Raw genomic sequence first — 19,146 nt, forward strand, 5'->3', positions numbered from 1 at the left:
GAAGGTGGTAACGGCAGGCTGCGGGAGTGTGGTCAGCGATTATACGCCTCCTAGGTTCGATTCCTTCCCCTGGCTCCTGAATTTACCTCCCTGGCAGTGTGGGGTAGCTGCTCAGGACGTGGGATTAGTCACAGACCGTAAAACGGAAGTGGACATCCAGTGATACCCAAACCAAAAAACAAAGGAAGGCTCATTGAAACGATAAAGAGGATAAATATTTTCTTTCCCCTTTGTTCCATGCATGTGACATCCCCAACACACAAACACACAAAGCCAGCCAACATACCAAAGCTTACCATCCAACGATGGTTGCATACCAGTGTGTTACTCGGAAAGAAATAATATTTGAAATGTGGGATCAATAATTCAGCAAAATAATACAAGCAGTTTTCTAGACAGTAATCCGCAGGGTACATCATTGGAAAAGGAAAAGGAAAAGGAAAAGAAAAAAACAGTCGACAGCCCAGCTTTATTTGAGGGGAGAAACTATTTTCCTATTTCTATGTTCTTCTACTTTCAGCAAATGGCATCCAACCAATCCATCTCCCATAATATCAATCACATCCGCAGACAAAAGACAAGAAGAGGAAGAAGATGAGATACATGGAACTAAACTGCCAGTCCTAACCAGAACATATAAAATTAATATTCTTAAAAACAGCAACAAACCACAGTCAACATATGGAATGCCCTCGTCTTTTCACTCAGCTCTTGACTGGCCAGCACGGGAAGAGAGAATAATCCCAACAATGAGCCCATACAATGCAAGTGCTTCAGCAAAAATAAGAATAAGGATCATCCCAACAAAAAGCTTTGGCTGTTGGGCATTGGCTCTGCAAAATACAACTAGTCAATGTTAGTAAATCAGAGTACTTGTAAAAGTTTAGCCCCCAATTTCCACATGAAAGTGCAGCACCAGCTGCCATCCATGCTACTTTCCAAGGAAAACAAAGAAAGAGCAAATGGTGCTTAATAGTCAGGAGGAGGAGGCAAATACACGACATAATCAGGAATGCAGCAAAAATCCACAGATACACCATACATGGGGGAAAAAAACTATCCCACTTAAGGAAGACTAAAAACATAAAAAGGGCAAGCAATCGATAAATGGAAAGAATTTTCTTGATATAACAATAATGAAGAAGACATAGTACATATAATTAAAACATGTTAGGTAAAATAGAGGAATGCATCAGGTGTATCGTGTGATCGTAGATACCTTTAAAATTAAAAGGAAAAATTTATAAAACGACTATAAAGCCGGCTATGCTTTATGATTTAGAATGTTGGACAACTAAGAAACAACATGTACAAAAAAAAGTTTCTGAAATGCAAATGTTAAGGTGGATGCGTGGTATAACATTAAAAGATAAAGCAAAAAATGAACATATACGCAGTAATTTAGGCATAGCATCGAGTTTAAGACAAAATAAGGAAGGTGCAACTTAGATGGTTTGAGCATTTGAAATACAGACCAGATCTAGTAGAGCAATTGTGAGGAAGAGTGAGTTAGTTATTGTTTGGACCTAAAATAACTTAAAATAAGGTAGTGCAGAAGGATTTAATAACTCTTAATCTAATAAAATAAAACACTCTCGATCGAGTGAATTGACATAAGAAGATTCATGTAACCAACCACACCTACTGGGACTAAAGACTTCGTGTTGTTATTGTATGACAATAATGACATTAAGATTGCGTGAAAACATGAATTGGCCTTTGAATATGGAATTGTGTGAATTTCGACAAAACCCGATTCAATTTTGTATCACATATTGTCCAAACCCACACAAATCTAAATCCAATGCCAGAATTCAAAGTTTCCAAATATAGGGTAAACATTGTGGCTTAAAAATTGAAATAATTCACAATTCAACTGCTTGAAAACCAACATATCAAATTCAATCAAACAAGACAAAATCATAAGCTTTCTGCATATTAATCATCCCAACATTATTGGAGTCCTAGACTCATATAAGGAGTCACAGTCATCAACTATATTAACCAAAATAAAGCCAACATACATAGAAAAGAACCAAATAAGATAATTCCCTATTAAACACAAGAAAAAAGCATAATTACTGTAACCCCAAGGTATTGGTTAAAAAAAAAGAGAGATGAAGAAATGCAATAGTAGTCGACCACTGAACTTCAAGAACTCATGTTCACAATAGTAACTAATATTTCGCATGAGCATGTCTTATTGCTCGGCAATGACATTCTTACATCATGTCCTACAAAAATCAACCAACCTTACACTGGACTGGAGAAATATATAACGCTCAGATAATGTAGTAAACACGAATTGTTCAAGTACCTAAAATTTTGGCATAAAAAAAAAATGAAAAAATAAATAAGATTTAGGCAACAAAACACAGCCAAATTCGAACCTAGACCAATCCAATAGTCAGAGAATTACATAAAATTATTTTTACAAACCCCAAAGTTTAAGAGCTTGATTGGACACTCTCATTAGAGTCCAGGGGTGTCAGCCTATTGGTCAAATTCATAATTCATAACATTAACAAACACAAGGCAAAGCGAAGTGAGAAAGGGAGAGAAATTAGATATACCTAACACCAGCATCACCGACGATCCCGATTGCCATCCCGGCAGAAAGGCCAGCGAGGCCACAAGCAAGACCAGATGAGAGGTGGGCGTATCCATCAAAAAGGTAATAAGATTTGGCCTTGGGATTGATCCCAGTACTAATAATCACAGCAATAATCAAGCCATAAATACCCAAAACACCAGCCATAACCACCGGCACGATCGACTTCATCACCAACTCCGGCCTCATCACGCCCATCGACGCTACACCCACGCCACTCTTCGCGGTTCCGTAGGCAGCTCCCATGCCTGTAAGACACCGAATCAAGACCACAGATCAACATCAACAAAATCCAAGGAAGAATTCACCATAAAATAAAAATAAAAATAAAATAGAATAACGAAATCGAAGAGATATCATAGATTAGGGTTTCAGGGTTACAGGAGAAAACTAGGGCGGCTGCGGCACCAAGGAAGCCGAAAAACGGCGCAGTTTCATCTCCGCTGAAAGCCGACGGCATTGCTAGCGAGAATTGGATCGGATCTGAAAGTTGCCGAGCAAATGGGTTCGTTGGTTTGTTCCTCGTGTCGTGGATGCTGGTGCTCCTTCCCTTCTGATCTTTGCGTCTCCGCCTTTAAAATTGTGGAAAATCACCTGTGACCATAAATTACAGGAGTGCCCTTTCCGCCATCTGTGATGGGCCGATTGGGCTTGGCCCAGCCCGAAGTCCAATATCATGAAGAAACAAACTATTAGGCCCGGCCCAACGGCCAGATTGGTTCGTCATTCATTCCCAGCAATAAATAAATAACAGAAATTAAAAATAATAAAGGGGGCAATCAAGGTGAACCGCGCTCTTCCGTTGTGCTTTGTCAACCCTTCAAGACCCTCGCCAGGGTCCGCCCCTTTTTGCAAATCTCAACAGTATAGTATATGCGGAGAGATCTTAAATTTAAATTTATATAAATTTTAAAATTAAAATTTATTCAAAGATTAAATTTAAAAATCTAGAAAAAATATAAAATTATATTCAATTTACAAAATAAAATGAAATATAAAATAAATATAATTACATAATAATAATAATTCAAAATGTTATCATACATTGATATATCATTTTGAGACTAAAGATTATAAGAGAATTTTTAAAAAGCGACGCATCACAAGGTCGTACATTCTGCCTTGGGTCTTGCCTTTTAATTTTCACATTTTCAAAAATATTTTACAAATGGCGAGCCAAGTACAGGCAGCGAAGAGGAGGAAACTTCATAGAGCTTACGTGGTGCGACCCCACCAGGCACGTGCAAGCCGGAAGCAAAGCAACACAGGCAATTGCACTCTGTGAGTTCGTTCGTTTCAAATCCATTATAGATATTAGATACCGCAGGTGTTATTTATTGGTTAAGGTAAAGCCCACACATAAAACACATCTTAAGTTCACCAAAACAGTTGAATTTGATTTTTGGCAGAATTAAACATCCACGGCAAGAGTTGCTAATCAAATTTGACATCATATACGACTTGCAAAGAAATGGCCGCAATTGAAAGCACGACTTCAAATTTAGATTTATATTGTATTTGAAGAAGATGTAAAATAAAATTATATTCAAATTCAAATTAAAGTTCCCAAGTTCTTGCTCCCAAATGCAATGTACAAGTATGCCCGCATTGCCTTCACGCTACAAAAAAAACTCATACTTGGCTCCAATAACTACTGCCCATTTTTTTAATTTTTTCGGGGGTTTAGAGCACCGGGGTTCACACAACAGGCCTACTCAAACCATTTCCCATTCTGTAATTTCCTCTTGTAATTCTCCCTCCAGCTTTTTCCCCATGGTAAACTGTAAGCAGGATTTTTCCTAATAGCCATCCGGCTCTAGGAGTCTCAGAATCACAACAAAACATTAGGCTCCCTCTACTCGTTTGTCAATATACAAATGAGAGACTGACCAATCACAGGGTCAAAACATGTGAATAAACACCGAAACCTGCAGACTCTTTTAATAATAATATTGCACCCACACTGCAAAACATAAGAGATGTATTCATATATCTATAACACCATTCATTTACATAAGCAGCCATGTTTCCATGGTCATATTCCACGAAGCCAAATGCTAACAAATGGAAGGCAAAGACTTGCTTGTTCCGAATCAAAACGTAAAATTGCCGCATGCTTCTACAATTAAAGGAGAAACTTTACTGAGTTCCATCCAGATTTTCCGTTTACTTATTCTAATCAATTGTGCTAAATCAATTCCTCCACATAAATATATTCTCAAACACCAAGAGAATGATGCAAGATTAAAGCCTCCAACTCAAAATTGATTTTAAAAATAAGCTATCATGCAAAGAACTTGCAATAAATGTCTCAAGAAGATTGTTCATTCTAAAGCACAAGAAAGAGAAGGGCGAAAGTGAGAAGGCATACCACTCACTGGCAAGACATCCCAATGTTCTTTCCAATCCTGGCAACAATCAAGAATCAAGAGAATCAGAATCAGAGGATGAAACATTAAATGGTACAACAAGATGGGAAAGGAGGAAGGGGATTCAATTCTATAATTCTGGGAAAAATTCCCACTCACTAAAGTTATACACAGCACGATTATATAATTCACCCCTCTCTGTGAAATGCTGATAACAATGAAACAAGCCATCATAAACCACATTTTTCATACATACTTTAAAGTTACCCTTAATGATGGGCTAGTTCCCAAGCACCTCCTATTTGTACTTACAGATTTGAATCTCAAATTTCAAAGAACTCATCTTCTTTCTTTTTTGATTACCTTCAAAGTATATATAAGACAGAATCCTATCGATTAGTATTACACAGAAGAAATCAATTATAGACACTAATACAATTAGATCCACTCTTCATAGACAAACTTGGGATTCGTGACAATTGAATCCAATTTTGCTTTTCCCATTCTTTTCGTACTATTGTGGATACGAAAAGAAGTGCAGAAAAATGACAGATATTACAGTAAGCTCCAAGCTAGTCAGGACAATATAAGAAGAGCAATTAGAAAATTGGAAGCTACAACCTTCACAAAACTCTTCTGTTAATGCAAAGACTATTCCTCAACTTTTGGGAAAAATGACAAAGAAGTTTGATGTGCAACTTGGGAAATTGGGAAGATATTCAATTAGGGGAGAGAAATATATGTATGCTTGTCAATGGTGAAACAATCCTAAGCTGTACAGAATTAATAACAAAATGAAGAGGTCAAAACATGTGTCTCATCCATGGGATTCCCTAGAAAAAAGTGTGGGGTTTTAACTTTCTACCCTTGAAGGTACAATGTTGATGGATGAAGAACCAACTGTGCTCCATGTGATCCAATGTCATCTACTATGCTGCAGCAATCAAGGACTCTGCCACGCCCAGAAAATGGAGGCCTTGCCACACCCAAAAATGCTGTCGTAGCTAAGTAACATGGCAAGTAAGCCTCCCATCATTTTTTATAACTTATAGTGAGGCTCACCAACAATGATCAAATGTATGATTATGCAAAAAGAATCATTTCCTTTCCTCCACTCCACCTTTGTGATCACTGACAGCATTACAGGCAGTGTGTATCAAGCCTTCACACAGAAAGTCAATACAATGGTACAGCTTTTGGATTCCCGCCACGTCCAACAATTGTCATGAACTCATAAGGGGGAAGAATGGAACAGGCTTCGTTTCGGTCTGGTACAGAAAGCCATCAAAAAACATTTATCAGTCCATTTAAACCTTGGGACCATCAGGCTTCACATCTGGCTTCATTGTCATGTGCCTTTCAATCAACTTGTCCACAAATGCTCGAATCTGCAAGTTGGCCAAAGATATTAATAAAATTAAAGACATTCAGAAAGCATGGGAAACATTTAGCTGGAAAGAGATATTACAGCACCATGAGTGCCCCTTTGAAAAGAATATATTGGACAACTCTGGGAAGGTAACAGCAATAAGGCTGGTTACAGATAGAAACTGATTTGAAAAAACCATGGCATGTCTTCTGATTGTTTTACAAACATTTGAATTAAATAGATTGATGAAGAGCTAAGTCAAATAATGAGACATCTACAAAAAGCATAAACAAATAAAGTGCACACCTTATTCTTGCGCTTGAAATCGAGAAACTCTGAAACATACATGGTCTTCTCTACCTCTGTTGTCTGCTCCATAACCTGAAATTTAAGCCACAAAAAAAATATAAGAAACTTAAAAAAATAAGATAATAAAAAAATACATATATAGTACAATTTAAGACCACCCATGCAAGCAATTCAGAATAATTAATGCTTCTTTTGCATTATTATAGGATAAAATTAAAAAGGATGGACAGGGAAGGACCACAGAAGAAGAAGAGGAAGAACCTTGGTTGCAGTTTTCTTCATTATTGACTTATACCCTTCCTTATCAATTTTCTTCGCTTTATAGAGGGGCATGAGCAATGATGCAACATAATCCACAACAGCCTGCTTTATACGCTCAGCTCCTCTAGAGTGGTTGTCATCTGAATCCTTATTGATTGAAACATGTGAAACAGAGCTCTCATTGGTGATTCGATGATGATGCTTCCAGGTGGACGGTTTTGAAACTGTAGTAGAATCTTCCTCATCCCTTATATGCAGAGTTGAATCGAACAAATCAGGATCAACTGCCATTGCTTGAGATTGCCATCTCTCGATGGCATGATAATCCTTCATTCCTATGCAACCAGCTGTATCAACCCATGCTTTTGTAAATGCACTGCTGTCTACAGCAGTGCTTTCACCAGAGTGCTCTCTTAAGTTTAGCTGGCATGCAATCTCATTTGAATGGCTCCCATGTGATAGATTATCAGCAGACGTTCTTGAACTATCAAGGTTGACACAAGCAGCAGAGAAATCAACAGACCAGTTCCTAACTCTGCAGTTCCGTGAGTCTATTTCTGACAAACAATCTTGCCTGCCCAAAACACCACCAGGCCACTTCCTTCTAACTTCAGACTCATCCATTTGGGCATATTGTTCCCGCCTAGCAAATTTATGGAATGAGGGAATCTTCGGAAGCTGCAGCAATGTGTTGCACCTGGCTTCTGAAGATGCATATGCCTGCAGGATAGAATAAACCCTGAAAACTCTTTACAAACATTCCAACCAGAAAGGAAGAAAAGAAACAAAAAGAAAGGAAAGTGGGGGGTGGGGTGGATGGAGTGTTAAAATTGTAAAAAATAAAAAATAAAAAATAAAAAATAAAAATAAAGAAAGAAAAGCAATACAGAAACAAACAAACACACATGAAACTAGAGAAGGGGAAAAATGAAAAGAAGACCAATAATGGATGGGAAATAGGAGAAAAGTATATAAGCATAAAATGTGTCAGGGCTATGGCCTTCAGACCATCTTCCAAACAAGTGCATCAATGTTTGCTATTTTGTTTTAGGATAACTACAAACACATCAATATCAGGAGGCCAACCACCACAAAGTAGTTACCAAATCAAACAAAAAATACCATCCTGCCACATTTTTTACACAGCAAAAACAATTCAACTTTCTAAGAAATATAAAATATGCAGTGAACTTATAAAGTCTAAACACAATAAACAAATCAAGGACCTCATCTAAGATTTTGGTTTGACATGCAACTCTTTCCTGGCGGAAATAAAAATGAAACATGAACATTTGAATAATGAAAATCTTGCACCAAAAAATTGTCAAGAATAGTCACACTCCCAAAAAGACCTCAAAATTTTCAAAATAACCCCACATAAAAACATAAATAATGCACTTGCAACGAAAGACCCATAAAACGATTATTTTTTATAGCATGCCATTTATTGACTTGCCACTGTCAGCAATTTACTATTATAACAAGAGACAAACCTCAGCAGCAGCAAGAGCTGCAGCACGTGCAGCTTCTGCAGCAGCAAAAGCAGCCTTCTCCTCTTCGGACAAATCAAAACTCCTCTCCGCCTCCCCCTCAGGGTCTATTCTGCCAGCAGAACCTTGGGACCTAGATGAATTAGTCATAGATTTCGACTCAGCCACAGTTTCAATCTTGATTGGCTTTCCGTTGACTTTCTTATAGTTTGCATTGGAAGGCGAACCGTTCCCACCAGGCACAGGCACTTGATGACTGATTTTATTTTCTGGTGCACCATGATGCATGTGTAGTGGTGGCTTTCCTGAAGCTGCATCTCTAACAGGTTTGCTCTTTGAAGAATCGACAGCAGCTGCTTGTTTCAGCAACTTACGTCCACCATTTGCAGCTTTTTCCTTGCGGAAGACTTCAATCCACATGCTAACGAGCTGGCTAGCTATAGCACGTATATCACGACTAGTATGCACACAAACCTTCTCTTTTACAGTTTTTCCAATACCTACACATACAGTACATACAATAAAAGAAAAACTCCACAAGTCATGAATTTTATTCAATTCACTATAAATGATATTGCATTAGCCCTTAATGGAACAAGCCCACAAGGTGGTAATAAAATATGTGGGTGCATCTGGAAAAAACTTCTGCAGAGAATAACTCCTGAAAAAAAAATCATATAAACCTCTAAAAATACCTAGCTAGATATAGCACTATTTCCAACAAAGAACTGCTTGAAGAAACATTTTATTGACAAAAATAACTTAGAGATCAGACAAGATTCACTCGGCTGGATTACACACTTTCCTTTACTTTTCCTGTTAAAATGAATGAAAATGAGCCATAACAACATTATAGTGGAATTGTATAGGTTATTTTTTTTTCCTGGGCTACTGGAAGCTAGGCCATTTCTCTTGGAAACTGCTTCCAAACACACCAAAAAGAACATGCAGTCAAGAAATCTAAAGAATAAATCAACGTATGTTGCCCAGAAGTAACACATACTAACACTCTCCCTGTCTGATCACTAAAAGAAACAGCACCAGGAAAAAATGGAAAATATACCTGACAAACGGACTGCAAGTAGATCAGTTGACACGAGCACAAGAATACGAACACAATGACGCAATAATTGAGTCCCATCCTTTCCCATTGAATCCTGTTATGAAAAAATATAGAAAATCATGTTCTGCTCTAAGATTTTCATTTTCAAGTAAAATGAATATCGGATGGTCTACTTGCACAAGCTTTATGCAAGCTTTATGTTCAGCAAAAAAAAGATAAACTACAGAAATGCAATAATACCAGTATCCATGAATTCAGAATGCTAAGCCCCTTTTTGGTGCCAGCAAAGGATTTCAGAACTTCAACAGGAAGACTCAACAACTCTTTAGCCAGATGCAACCGGCCCGCAGTGGTTTTTGCATTACAGAACATGTCCTGTAATAATGCTTCTCTGGTCATAATCTGATCCCCATCCAGAGAGCTTTTGTACAAGACATTGGAAAGCTCAACCGCATCCAGTCTCTTCATTATGTCCCTAACTTCATTCCTTTCACTATCTGAATGTCTCTGAGCAGCCTCCATTGCTTCTACTTCTGCTGTATAATCATTCCCAGTGCTCAATATGTCAATTATACGCACTGCCTCCCGAAGTCCACTCATCATTGCACCACCAACAGTGTCAGGATGCTCCTTGCAGGTAGCCTCACCAGCAAAGAACAAACAGTTCTCAACTGGCTGACCCAATATATCATAATCTTCCCCAGATGCTCCCACAGCAACATAGGAGTAAGCACCATAGCTGAATGGATCCCTACCCCAATCAGTAACTACTGATGCAACTGGATCAGGTACTGAAGCCTCCCCAAAAAGTTTCCGAAGAACCATTACAGCATGATTTACATGATCAGCAGTGCTCATATTTTGGCCTTCTATGGCTGCCTTACCAACCACCAAGGCAATAAGAACAGGAGCACCAACTGTTTTCTTGACATTCCAGAACATAAAGCACTGGCCCCTGCGGTTTGTTTCCTCGGCAGTTGCTCCAAAGTAATCCACAGAATTATCCCAAAACACTTCTGGAAACTCCAGTACTACTTTATTAAGAACACCAAAACCAAGCCGCTCTACAGAAGAAATTTTCCATTGGGGTAATGGTGGGGAAAACTTTATGGTTTCTGCTTTCAAGCAACCAAGTGGCACTGTGATCAGGACTGCGTCTCCTGAAAACTCACTGCCATTTGATGTAAACACTTTAACTTTATTACTCTGGTTATCAATCATTCCAGAGCCCTTTGTGCAATACGAAACATCAGTAACCATGTGGTTCAAGTGAATGTGAAGTCCTGCTCCCAAAGATTCAACAACTGTGCTATACCCTCCTTTAATCATACAATGAGCTCCTCCAAATCCTCCATAAATGTCGTCCTGATTCCAATAAGGAAGAGATACTTCCTGAAGCAAAGCAGCACATCCATACTCTAAATTGGCAAAATGCCAATCCATCACCCTCCTCTCAAGAGGGCTTAAAATTTCCTCTTTGGATTTACTACTCTCAGGAGTTTGGCTGCCAACAATAACTTTTTCAGAATCGATGAAATTATTCACTGAATTATGCAATCCAGATCCTTCATAATTGGTTCCTGATCGAGCAATTCGCCGCCTCTTAAGGGCATATTCTAAACCATCTTCTAGCGACATTCTCATTGCATGTTCCCCCTTTTGTGCAACAAGCAATACCATGTCATCAAGGAGACTGTTATATTCTGCTTCCAAAGCCTCGTCCAAATCTGCAGGAACTTTCTGACCAGTTGCAATATCATATAGAGGACAGTCACTGTTCAACACAGTTAATTCAAGGCCCAATTGAGCACAAATTAATGAGGAGGGATCTGGTCTTCTTTCAGTGGCTGCATCAGCCTCAACACCAGTAATAATGCTAGCCCCAAGATCAACTGGAACTGAAAGAGATGAGCGGTCAGTGTAAACACGACCCCCTATCCTATTCCTAGCCTCAAGTACAATGACAGAAAATCCCCGGCGTTGCAAGTGGCGCGCTGCAGTCAAGCCAGCTGGACCAGCCCCTATCACAATAATTTTCTTTTTGACATCAGAGTCACACTGCATGCCATCATTCCCCAAATAATCTTTTGAGGCATATTGAGCACTGTGCAAGTCAAACTTTATCTCTGGACTCCCAAGGGGGACTGTCGCACCATTTGTTATTTTGCAAGATGGATCAGAAATAAAAACATCCAAATCACCAGTCTTGCTGGGAAATATTCCATTTATGCAACCATATTCTTGGGTATCAGCCAGGCATTTGTCAGGTTCTGTCAAGGAGGTTAATTCTGGCATCCTCAAAGTAGCGAGCTTCTTGACTTTTCCAGGTTCTGATGTCTGAATCTCATTGTAAAACACAACATCATTCTTTGCCTCCGCAGCTTCGGTACTCTTAACTTGGCCAAGGATAAAGGAAACTCCATCCTCTGAATCAGCAGCAAGGACCCCGCAATTTCCATCAAAATTTCTCTCTTCTAAAAGTCTATAATTATGCGTAGTTTTAAATTCTGCTTTCTTCTTCTTGGAAGCAATCCCGGCATTTATATAACCCTGTTGGAAATTTGTTAGCAATTGAAACAACGCAATAGAATTAAATGGATTATTCAATCCCTTAAAAGATAAAAAATTGAGAATTCAAAAAAAAAAAGCACTGTAAACTTAGATGCATAAGAAGAAAATTAGGAGATCAGTTTTCTGAAATAAATCATAAAGTTCATAAACATACTTACACGGTGATCAAGAAACTCATAGATATCCCTAGTTAATGAGGCACGTGGAGGTTCATCATTAGCAGGAATATCAGTGACCCCGCAGTCCACAAGAAGCAAAATACGACTAACATCTCTACTCCAAAGACCTAAGATATGATTCCTGCATCGCATGAGGTGTTCAAATTACAATGAACACAAGGTGCACAACTTTTTTTTTTTCATAGAAAGGTGCACAACTTATTAAAGCAGAGAAGCAACTACTGTGACATGTTGAAATTTAATATGTTAAAATTTCCCATAAAAAAGCATGTAAGATCTGCAACAACTTTGGCTGCAACTTATTTTAATATATGAATGCACTAACTTATCTTCAAAGCAACAAAAAAACCAAATAATCATCGGTCCTCGACGTTAATCGTGCAACTACAAAAAGAGATGAAAAACAAGCATTATGAAATTCAACAATGTATGGCAATAACAAAGATAATATTTAGAAAAGACAAAGTGAGATCACGCAAAAGAGAAGGGAAAAAATAAAATAAATAAATTTCAAGCAAGCCAATGTCACAAAAATGCTAATCCCTAGATTGTAAAAGTGATCTGCTTCAATTAGCAGCTACATGAGATGAACAAATTCATGTTATGGAATCCAACCATGCCCGTAATAACAAGAAGAATATTACAAAAGATAAAGTGAGCATTATGAAGTAAAGAAGCCCATACAACAGATTAACAAATTCCCCTTTCTTTTTTCCCCCAGGATAATCAAATTAATACCCCAAAAAAATAATTATTTCTAACCTTAGTAATCAACTTCTATCGAGTAGCCAGCCTTGTCAGCTGTCTTTGAGTAAAATATGATCAGATTCAAAAATTTCTTATTCCACATACGCTACAAAGTTTCAAAATGGAAACCAATGTTCAAAGCGACAAATAAGAGACATTGAGTGCAAATAATGATAAAATCACTAAAAAAAATCAAGCGTTCAAATCTCACTGAATATCTCCTTTCAAAGAATTCTGACATCAACCTCTCTTACACTGGCAACAATACAAGAAACCACTCATATACAGGAAACATGTTTTAAAATTTCAAGCAAGTAAAAGTTAGCATTTGTTTCAAGCTAGAATGTAGTAGAAGTCCACAACAAACACCACCAGCTTTAAGTCCCGCTAGGGGATCAGCTATATGAATCTTTTTCATTCATTCCACACAGACAGCATTCTCTTGGGAGTATTATCAAATCCTACTCAGACAGAAGTCTTGATATTACAAATTACAGATGAACTGCATCATAGTCCTCTGTGTTCTATTGAATAGTAACATTAATGATAATAAATAACACAGATTGAGACCAACTCCCCCACCCAAAAAAGAAAGGAAAGAAATCACGAATGCAGATACTTCTGTATGTCCAGTTAATTAATGTTACTGCAGTTTGATCCTTCTTTTTTCTTTTTAATGGATAAAATTGTGCAAAGTCTCTCTCTCTCCCTCTCTTCTGTTAACTCCATATGGATCTGCAAATTTATATCCGCTAGGCTCATAATTACATGCAAATTCATCAAGTGACCCTGGAAACTTTGACCCATGTCAAAGGAGTATGATCAAATTCTTAGAAATCTTGACATTACAAATTACAGACGACCTGCTTTAGTCCTCTAAGTTCTATAAAAAAATAACAATAATGATAATAATAACACAGATGAGAATAACTTCCCCATCCAAAATATAAATGCAAGAAATCATGAGAATGCAGGTATTGCTGCATGTACAGTGAATCAAAGTTACTGCAGAGTTTGATCCTTCTTTTTCTTCTTAATGGATAAAATGGTGCAAAATTTTTTTGTAACTCCTAATGGATGCAGTGACAGTGCAAATTATATTCCCTAGTCTCATAATTTACATGAAAATTCATCAAGTGACCCTGGAAACATTTGACCTGAGTCAAATGCACAGTGAGAAAGTTTCATGGTTCCAGATCAGTAGACCACACATATGCATTAACCCCATACAAAGACATTGCAAATGTACAAGGTTAATTGCTCAAAGCAGAAACTTGTCAATAAGCTAGGCATTGCCAACAAAAATGCCTCATTAGCCAGTATAACAGGTGCCACAAATAATCAAAAGAATTTCATAAACTTATTGAAAACATTATTATTAGAGTAAAAACAATTGACTGTTCTGAATTGTTCTAAATGCAACTTGTACCAAACAGCAGAGAACACAAAATTTAAATAAACATATTGCAAGGAGACAGACCTGCATTCCAAATAGTCTTGAAGCCCACCTTTGCGCTTCAAGATCTCCTTAAATTTAATCTTCTCTACTGGACCCACAGCACGAGCCTTCAGCCCTGCAGAGACAGCTGCCACCCCACCATTTTCATCCTCTGCAACCATATTTGAAGAGTAGTCAAACTTTTCTCTCATTCTAGAGGCCTGGTCAATGCCTATAGCAGGATGACTTTCAAGAAAACCTTGCACATGTATCAAACTGTCCCAATCAGCATCCCCCTCATAAGCCATATCCACATGCCTATGCTTTTTGGCTTTGCGCGCAGCACGCTGAACCACTGAAAGCTTATTATTTTTGCTTTCAGGATCAGGAACATATGCTGCATCTTCTGGATAACCTTCATTTTCATCAGGCGCGATGGATGGGGAAGAGGCATCATTAGTCTCTTCATTGACAGAATTATAATCATGATTCGGACCATTATTCCCTTTGGAAGTGCCATCTGAAGATTGATTTCGAAGAAAAACAGAGCTGCACTTTGGAACTGAGGCAACAAGCTCATTTGGATTAATTCTTTCAGAGAGTTTATTTGAAATATCATCTGCCTCTGAACATTTCTCCTGCGGTTCCTTGTGAGCAGCAAGCTCAGACTCATCCGCACCACCAGACATCATATCAGGCGAAGATAACCCACAATTAGATACTAAGGTGTTCTCCTGCAAAGAAGCTGAAGCAAGATCGGATTTCTCCCTCTGAGTAGCAGGAAATTGAATTAAACTATCACCATCACTGCAAGTTTCTTCCTTCTTTGGTAAATCAAATGCAGATTTTGAAAAATCCTCCAATTTCACGTGGCATGTAGAGGAGTTTCGAGGGGAAAATTTTGAGGACGCACCTAAAATTTTTCCAGGAAGCTGTTTATGGCTGCCTTCAGATTTATTTTTACTTGGTCTGTCTGACAAATTGTCGTCAAAACCAGGCACATGAATTTCATTTTCAAATGAAGCAGAGCATACTTTTTGCACTAAACTTGAATGGCATGTTGTTGAAACACGCTTGGATTGTTGATCCATATCACTAGTCCCTCCACACAACTCAACTTTAACCAACCCATGGGTTTCTTCCATCAGCTTTGAGTTATAACGAGGATTGGACGTTTCAATGTCATCATGTACCATATGATTTGGTTTCCCCACTGAACAATGCTTTAACCCATCCTTGAAATCATGAGATCCCATTATCACTATCTGGGTAGGTGGAGAACAACTTTCGTTCACTTGTACACAAGCACTAGTATCCCCGTCGCAATATTGGTCTGATTCACAAGGCTCCACAGCTGGTACCTCTTCACACCCTTGGGCCTGCCTATCAGATATGGCATCTTTCAGTTTTATTGTCTCCTTAGAACATGTGACTGAACCAAGATGAGATTCTGAAAGTTGGGAATTAGGAACTGGATCCTCTAAAATTGAGCCAACAGATTTATCACGCCTATCATCACTGGATGCCTCAGCATCATATTTATCCATCAGAACTAAAGACGGCTCTTTAAATGGCTCAACAGGTGTTGCATTCTCTTGCTTTCGTTTAGAAGCTTCATGTGAACCATCAACAGACTTCGTGTCTTCCGGGCTCCTCTGATGACGAGCTGGTTCTGTTGTAAGTGTAGCAGACACTATAAGCAGGTCAGATTCCAGTTTTGCTTTTTTGCGGGCCTGTTTTAAAGCAGAAGCAGATCGACGCCCCCTTGCAGCCACGAGCTGCAAATCCTCAGAAATACTTCCAGTGGTCGGGCTCAGCCCCCCCTCTGAAATTGGAGCTTTCCTTCTCTGTTTTAAACTAGAAGAGGTACGAGTTTTCCTGATCGAACCAAATTGTGCCTTTTGAACAAAAGCAGCTAAGGAGTCTTCTAAATTTTCATCCAGAGAGCGATCAAGACCATTTGCATCCTCTCTCTGGTTCTGTGATGGAGTACTCTCAGGTCCCAGACTGTCTTGAAAATCATTAAATTTGGCACAACTTCCACTTTCTTTTGCCACAGACACAACCTTAGATCTCCTAAACTTCCTTTTTGAACCACACTCTGAACCTTTATCTTTCTTCATTACATCCAACCCATTGTCCCTGGTTGACTGACCTTTCACTGTGTTCTTGGAGCTTGATTTCATATCATGACCCCGCTCCATTATGGACTCATCAGTAAACTGAACAGACAGATCTAATTCGTTCAAAACAGAACTCTGTTCCGTCATTGTTATGGATCCACTATCTTTCTTGGGACCCCTTAACTTCTTCCTAAAGTTAGCCAGTGTATCATCCATACCCCCAAAATCACCATCTCCAGGGACCAGTTTCTCTGCCTTAACTTCAACCTTCAAGGCCTTACCGCCACCGCCACCGCTGCCATCGGTTACCCTCGTAGGGTTTCGCGGCTTCTTCAGTTTAAATAGAGACCCAATCGGTTCATCATCATCTGAATCAACCCTGGCTTCAATCGAATCAACCATCTTGGGTCTCTTCTTGAACCCAGACTTCTCCTCTCCATGCATCTTCTTAGCCCTAGATTTCACAGTCAATAAATCCATATCCAGCCCTAGCCCAGATTTAGTGTCCAGCCCTTGAACCGATCTGGCACCCAAACCAACGCCGTCCATTCATCTACCACCAAGAAATCAATACTCATGTTTCATATACGATTCGTCCTCCAACCATTGAACAACAAAATTGAAGCTGGAAAAAATTCCCGATACCCGTCAAAACCCAGATATTCAAATACCACCATCGCCAATTAATGAAAAGAAAAACGCACCCACTATAGGTTTCTTTCAATTAATAAGTTGTTGTCAATGGGTAATAGGCCCCCTCTACTGCACCCTAGAAATTAAATGAAAATATATATAAACTAGGGTTTCAGTTAGATGTTATAACACAAATAGCACGAGAGAGATATAGAAAGAGAGGCAGAGAGAGAGAGAGAGAGAGGGAGGGAGAGAGAGAGAGAGAGAGAGAGAGAGAGAGAGAAAGAAAGACCTGTGTGTGGGAGCTCATACAGGAGGTTTTGTTCAGGGATATTGTGGAAGACAATGAGCTGCGCACGTTAGCGTTCGGGCCTGCAATGGAAAAAGGTCGGCCCTAAGTATTGCGCCTTTGCTGCGACATGAGTATGGAGAAGATAAAATTAGAAAGTCATTCACGAATGGATTGACGAGGGGTTCTTTCCCCAGGCCCCAACACGACGAATAGGAGAGAGAGACACAGAAGGGAGAAGAGAGAGACTGTCAATTGTTAAATTCGCTAGCGCCTAGAGGGTGTGTTTGGACGCAAAAAGCCAGTTTGTTTGGTTTTGATATTGATTAGAATTAAGAAAAATAAAAAATTATATATATATATAATTTAAATTAGTAATGAAAAATTATCTTAAATTTTGTTTAAATATCCATAAATTTAAATTCAAACTTCATGCTCTAGTATAAAGATGAATGAACTATTTTTTATTATTTTATGCATATAAACATATTTTTATGTTTACTTGTCACATGAATTTTATATTTCTATTTCTGAAATTAGGGAAGATAAATTTAGATATTGAATTATAAAAATTATAATGAAAATTTATAAATACGCAGGAGAGGACAATTCCAACAAAAAAATAACTAAAAATTTTATTTTAATGACAATATTAATCTTAGATAGTTAGATAATTTTTTTTTTTCTAAAATGAGGTTGTCTATATTAAATGACATTAAGTTGTCTTCAATTTAGACCATGATTTCAAATGCAATCTAATAAGTGCATGTCTTAAATCCTGCTTATTAGTTTGGAATGCTACTTTCTTTAAGTTTTTTTTTCTAAGAAATTTAAGTTGTTGGGAAGTCATAACAATAAAATAGGATTTGTGAATAGTTCATTAACAATAATAAACTTTTAGAAATGATTATTTTGTGTCTAGTTCCTAATTTCTTATCATTATCATGGGCTTATAAGGGTTGCTTCAAAACCTAGGGCTCGATAAGCCTCAATACATTCCATATTACTGTATAGCTATCAAACTAATTACCCCATAGTATGATGCAGTTCAATGAAATTTTACACGCCAACCTATTTCAGTTGTTCTCCAAAGGGATTAATTTAGGTTAACATTAAAAGGTGTTTGATTTCCTAAAATTTAAAATCATACTAGGAGTTCAAAATGATTTTTATTAAATGGGTTCATAAGAGGCCATCAATTTATTGTGTTGGGTGAGGCAATAAACATATGGTTGTTAGGCTTTTGATGACATTGTTTTGGTGTAGTCAAGGAATGAAAATGAGAACCAATTGTACTAAAGGTGATATAGCTAAGGCGATATTCAATTCTAGAGAGAGAGAGAGAGAGAGAGAGAGAGAGGAGTTTGTTTTTCCTTGACAAATTAACAAGTTTGTTACAATATGTGCAATCATGAAAAAAAAAATAACCTAAATGTGAACCAACGCTTTTGAAATTGACTAGTTTCCAACTTGATTTCATTTGACAATGATTTGAAATTTATATCCTCCCAGTAGACTTGGTTTGGTTGGCAAGTGGAAAGGCTATAACCCAATTATAAATCTAATCAATCGAAAATATACCTTAAAAAAACTAACTAAAAAAAATTCACAAAAAACAACAAAATGAATCACCACTCCTTTATAACTCATTTCAAATTAATTAGTCATCGTCTTCAAATACTCATTTCACCCCA

General features: G+C 38.0%; 2 protein-coding genes across 4 annotated transcripts; both read right to left on the bottom strand.

The window, feature by feature from the left end:
• Positions 1-324: 324 nt before the first annotated feature.
• LOC131162359 (V-type proton ATPase 16 kDa proteolipid subunit) lies at positions 325-6,027 on the bottom strand. The gene is made up of 5 exons (XM_058118738.1): positions 5,846-6,027; positions 4,983-5,019; positions 2,993-3,242; positions 2,574-2,859; positions 325-833 (listed from the first exon to the last, which is right to left on the bottom strand). The coding sequence occupies exons 3-5, from the start codon at positions 3,069-3,071 to the stop codon at positions 701-703; spliced, it is 498 nt and encodes a 165-aa protein (XP_057974721.1). The 5' UTR covers positions 3,072-3,242; positions 4,983-5,019; positions 5,846-6,027; the 3' UTR covers positions 325-700.
• On the bottom strand, positions 5,667-17,721 carry LOC131162357 (lysine-specific histone demethylase 1 homolog 3). Of its 3 annotated transcripts, XM_058118737.1 has the most exons (10): positions 17,456-17,721; positions 17,235-17,299; positions 14,450-17,155; positions 12,202-12,343; positions 9,713-12,022; positions 9,473-9,566; positions 8,413-8,909; positions 6,920-7,639; positions 6,656-6,730; positions 5,667-6,368 (listed from the first exon to the last, which is right to left on the bottom strand). In XM_058118737.1, the coding sequence occupies exons 3-10, from the start codon at positions 17,077-17,079 to the stop codon at positions 6,288-6,290; spliced, it is 6,549 nt and encodes a 2,182-aa protein (XP_057974720.1). In that variant the 5' UTR covers positions 17,080-17,155; positions 17,235-17,299; positions 17,456-17,721; the 3' UTR covers positions 5,667-6,287. The 3 variants fall into 3 exon arrangements, with proteins under 3 accessions (XP_057974720.1, XP_057974719.1, XP_057974718.1); XM_058118736.1 differs by lacking the exon at positions 17,235-17,299; XM_058118735.1 differs by having other exon boundaries at positions 14,450-17,299; positions 17,456-17,669.
• Positions 17,722-19,146: the final 1,425 nt, after the last annotated feature.

Source organism: Malania oleifera, chromosome 8 (assembly GCF_029873635.1).
Source record: "Malania oleifera isolate guangnan ecotype guangnan chromosome 8, ASM2987363v1, whole genome shotgun sequence".
Classification (NCBI taxonomy): Eukaryota; Viridiplantae; Streptophyta; class Magnoliopsida; order Santalales; family Ximeniaceae; genus Malania; species Malania oleifera.

Excerpts from the sequence above, each read along its gene's own strand:
- LOC131162359 (XM_058118738.1), bottom strand. The coding sequence starts at position 3,071 with ATGCCGTCGGCTTTCAGCGGAGATGAAACTGCGCCGTTTTTCGGCTTC. Across the intron at positions 2,860-2,992 it reads AGCCGCCCTAGTTTTCTCCT|GCATGGGAGCTGCCTACGGA; the intron begins GTAACCCTGAAA and ends GGTGTCTTACAG. Across the intron at positions 834-2,573 it reads GTCGGTGATGCTGGTGTTAG|AGCCAATGCCCAACAGCCAA; the intron begins GTATATCTAATT and ends TGTATTTTGCAG.
- LOC131162357 (XM_058118736.1), bottom strand. The coding sequence starts at position 17,079 with ATGGACGGCGTTGGTTTGGGTGCCAGATCGGTTCAAGGGCTGGACACT. Across the intron at positions 8,910-9,472 it reads ACTTGCAGTCCGTTTGTCAG|GTATTGGAAAAACTGTAAAA; the intron begins GTATATTTTCCA and ends CTGTATGTGTAG. Across the intron at positions 7,640-8,412 it reads CAGCTCTTGCTGCTGCTGAG|GCATATGCATCTTCAGAAGC; the intron begins GTTTGTCTCTTG and ends TCTATCCTGCAG.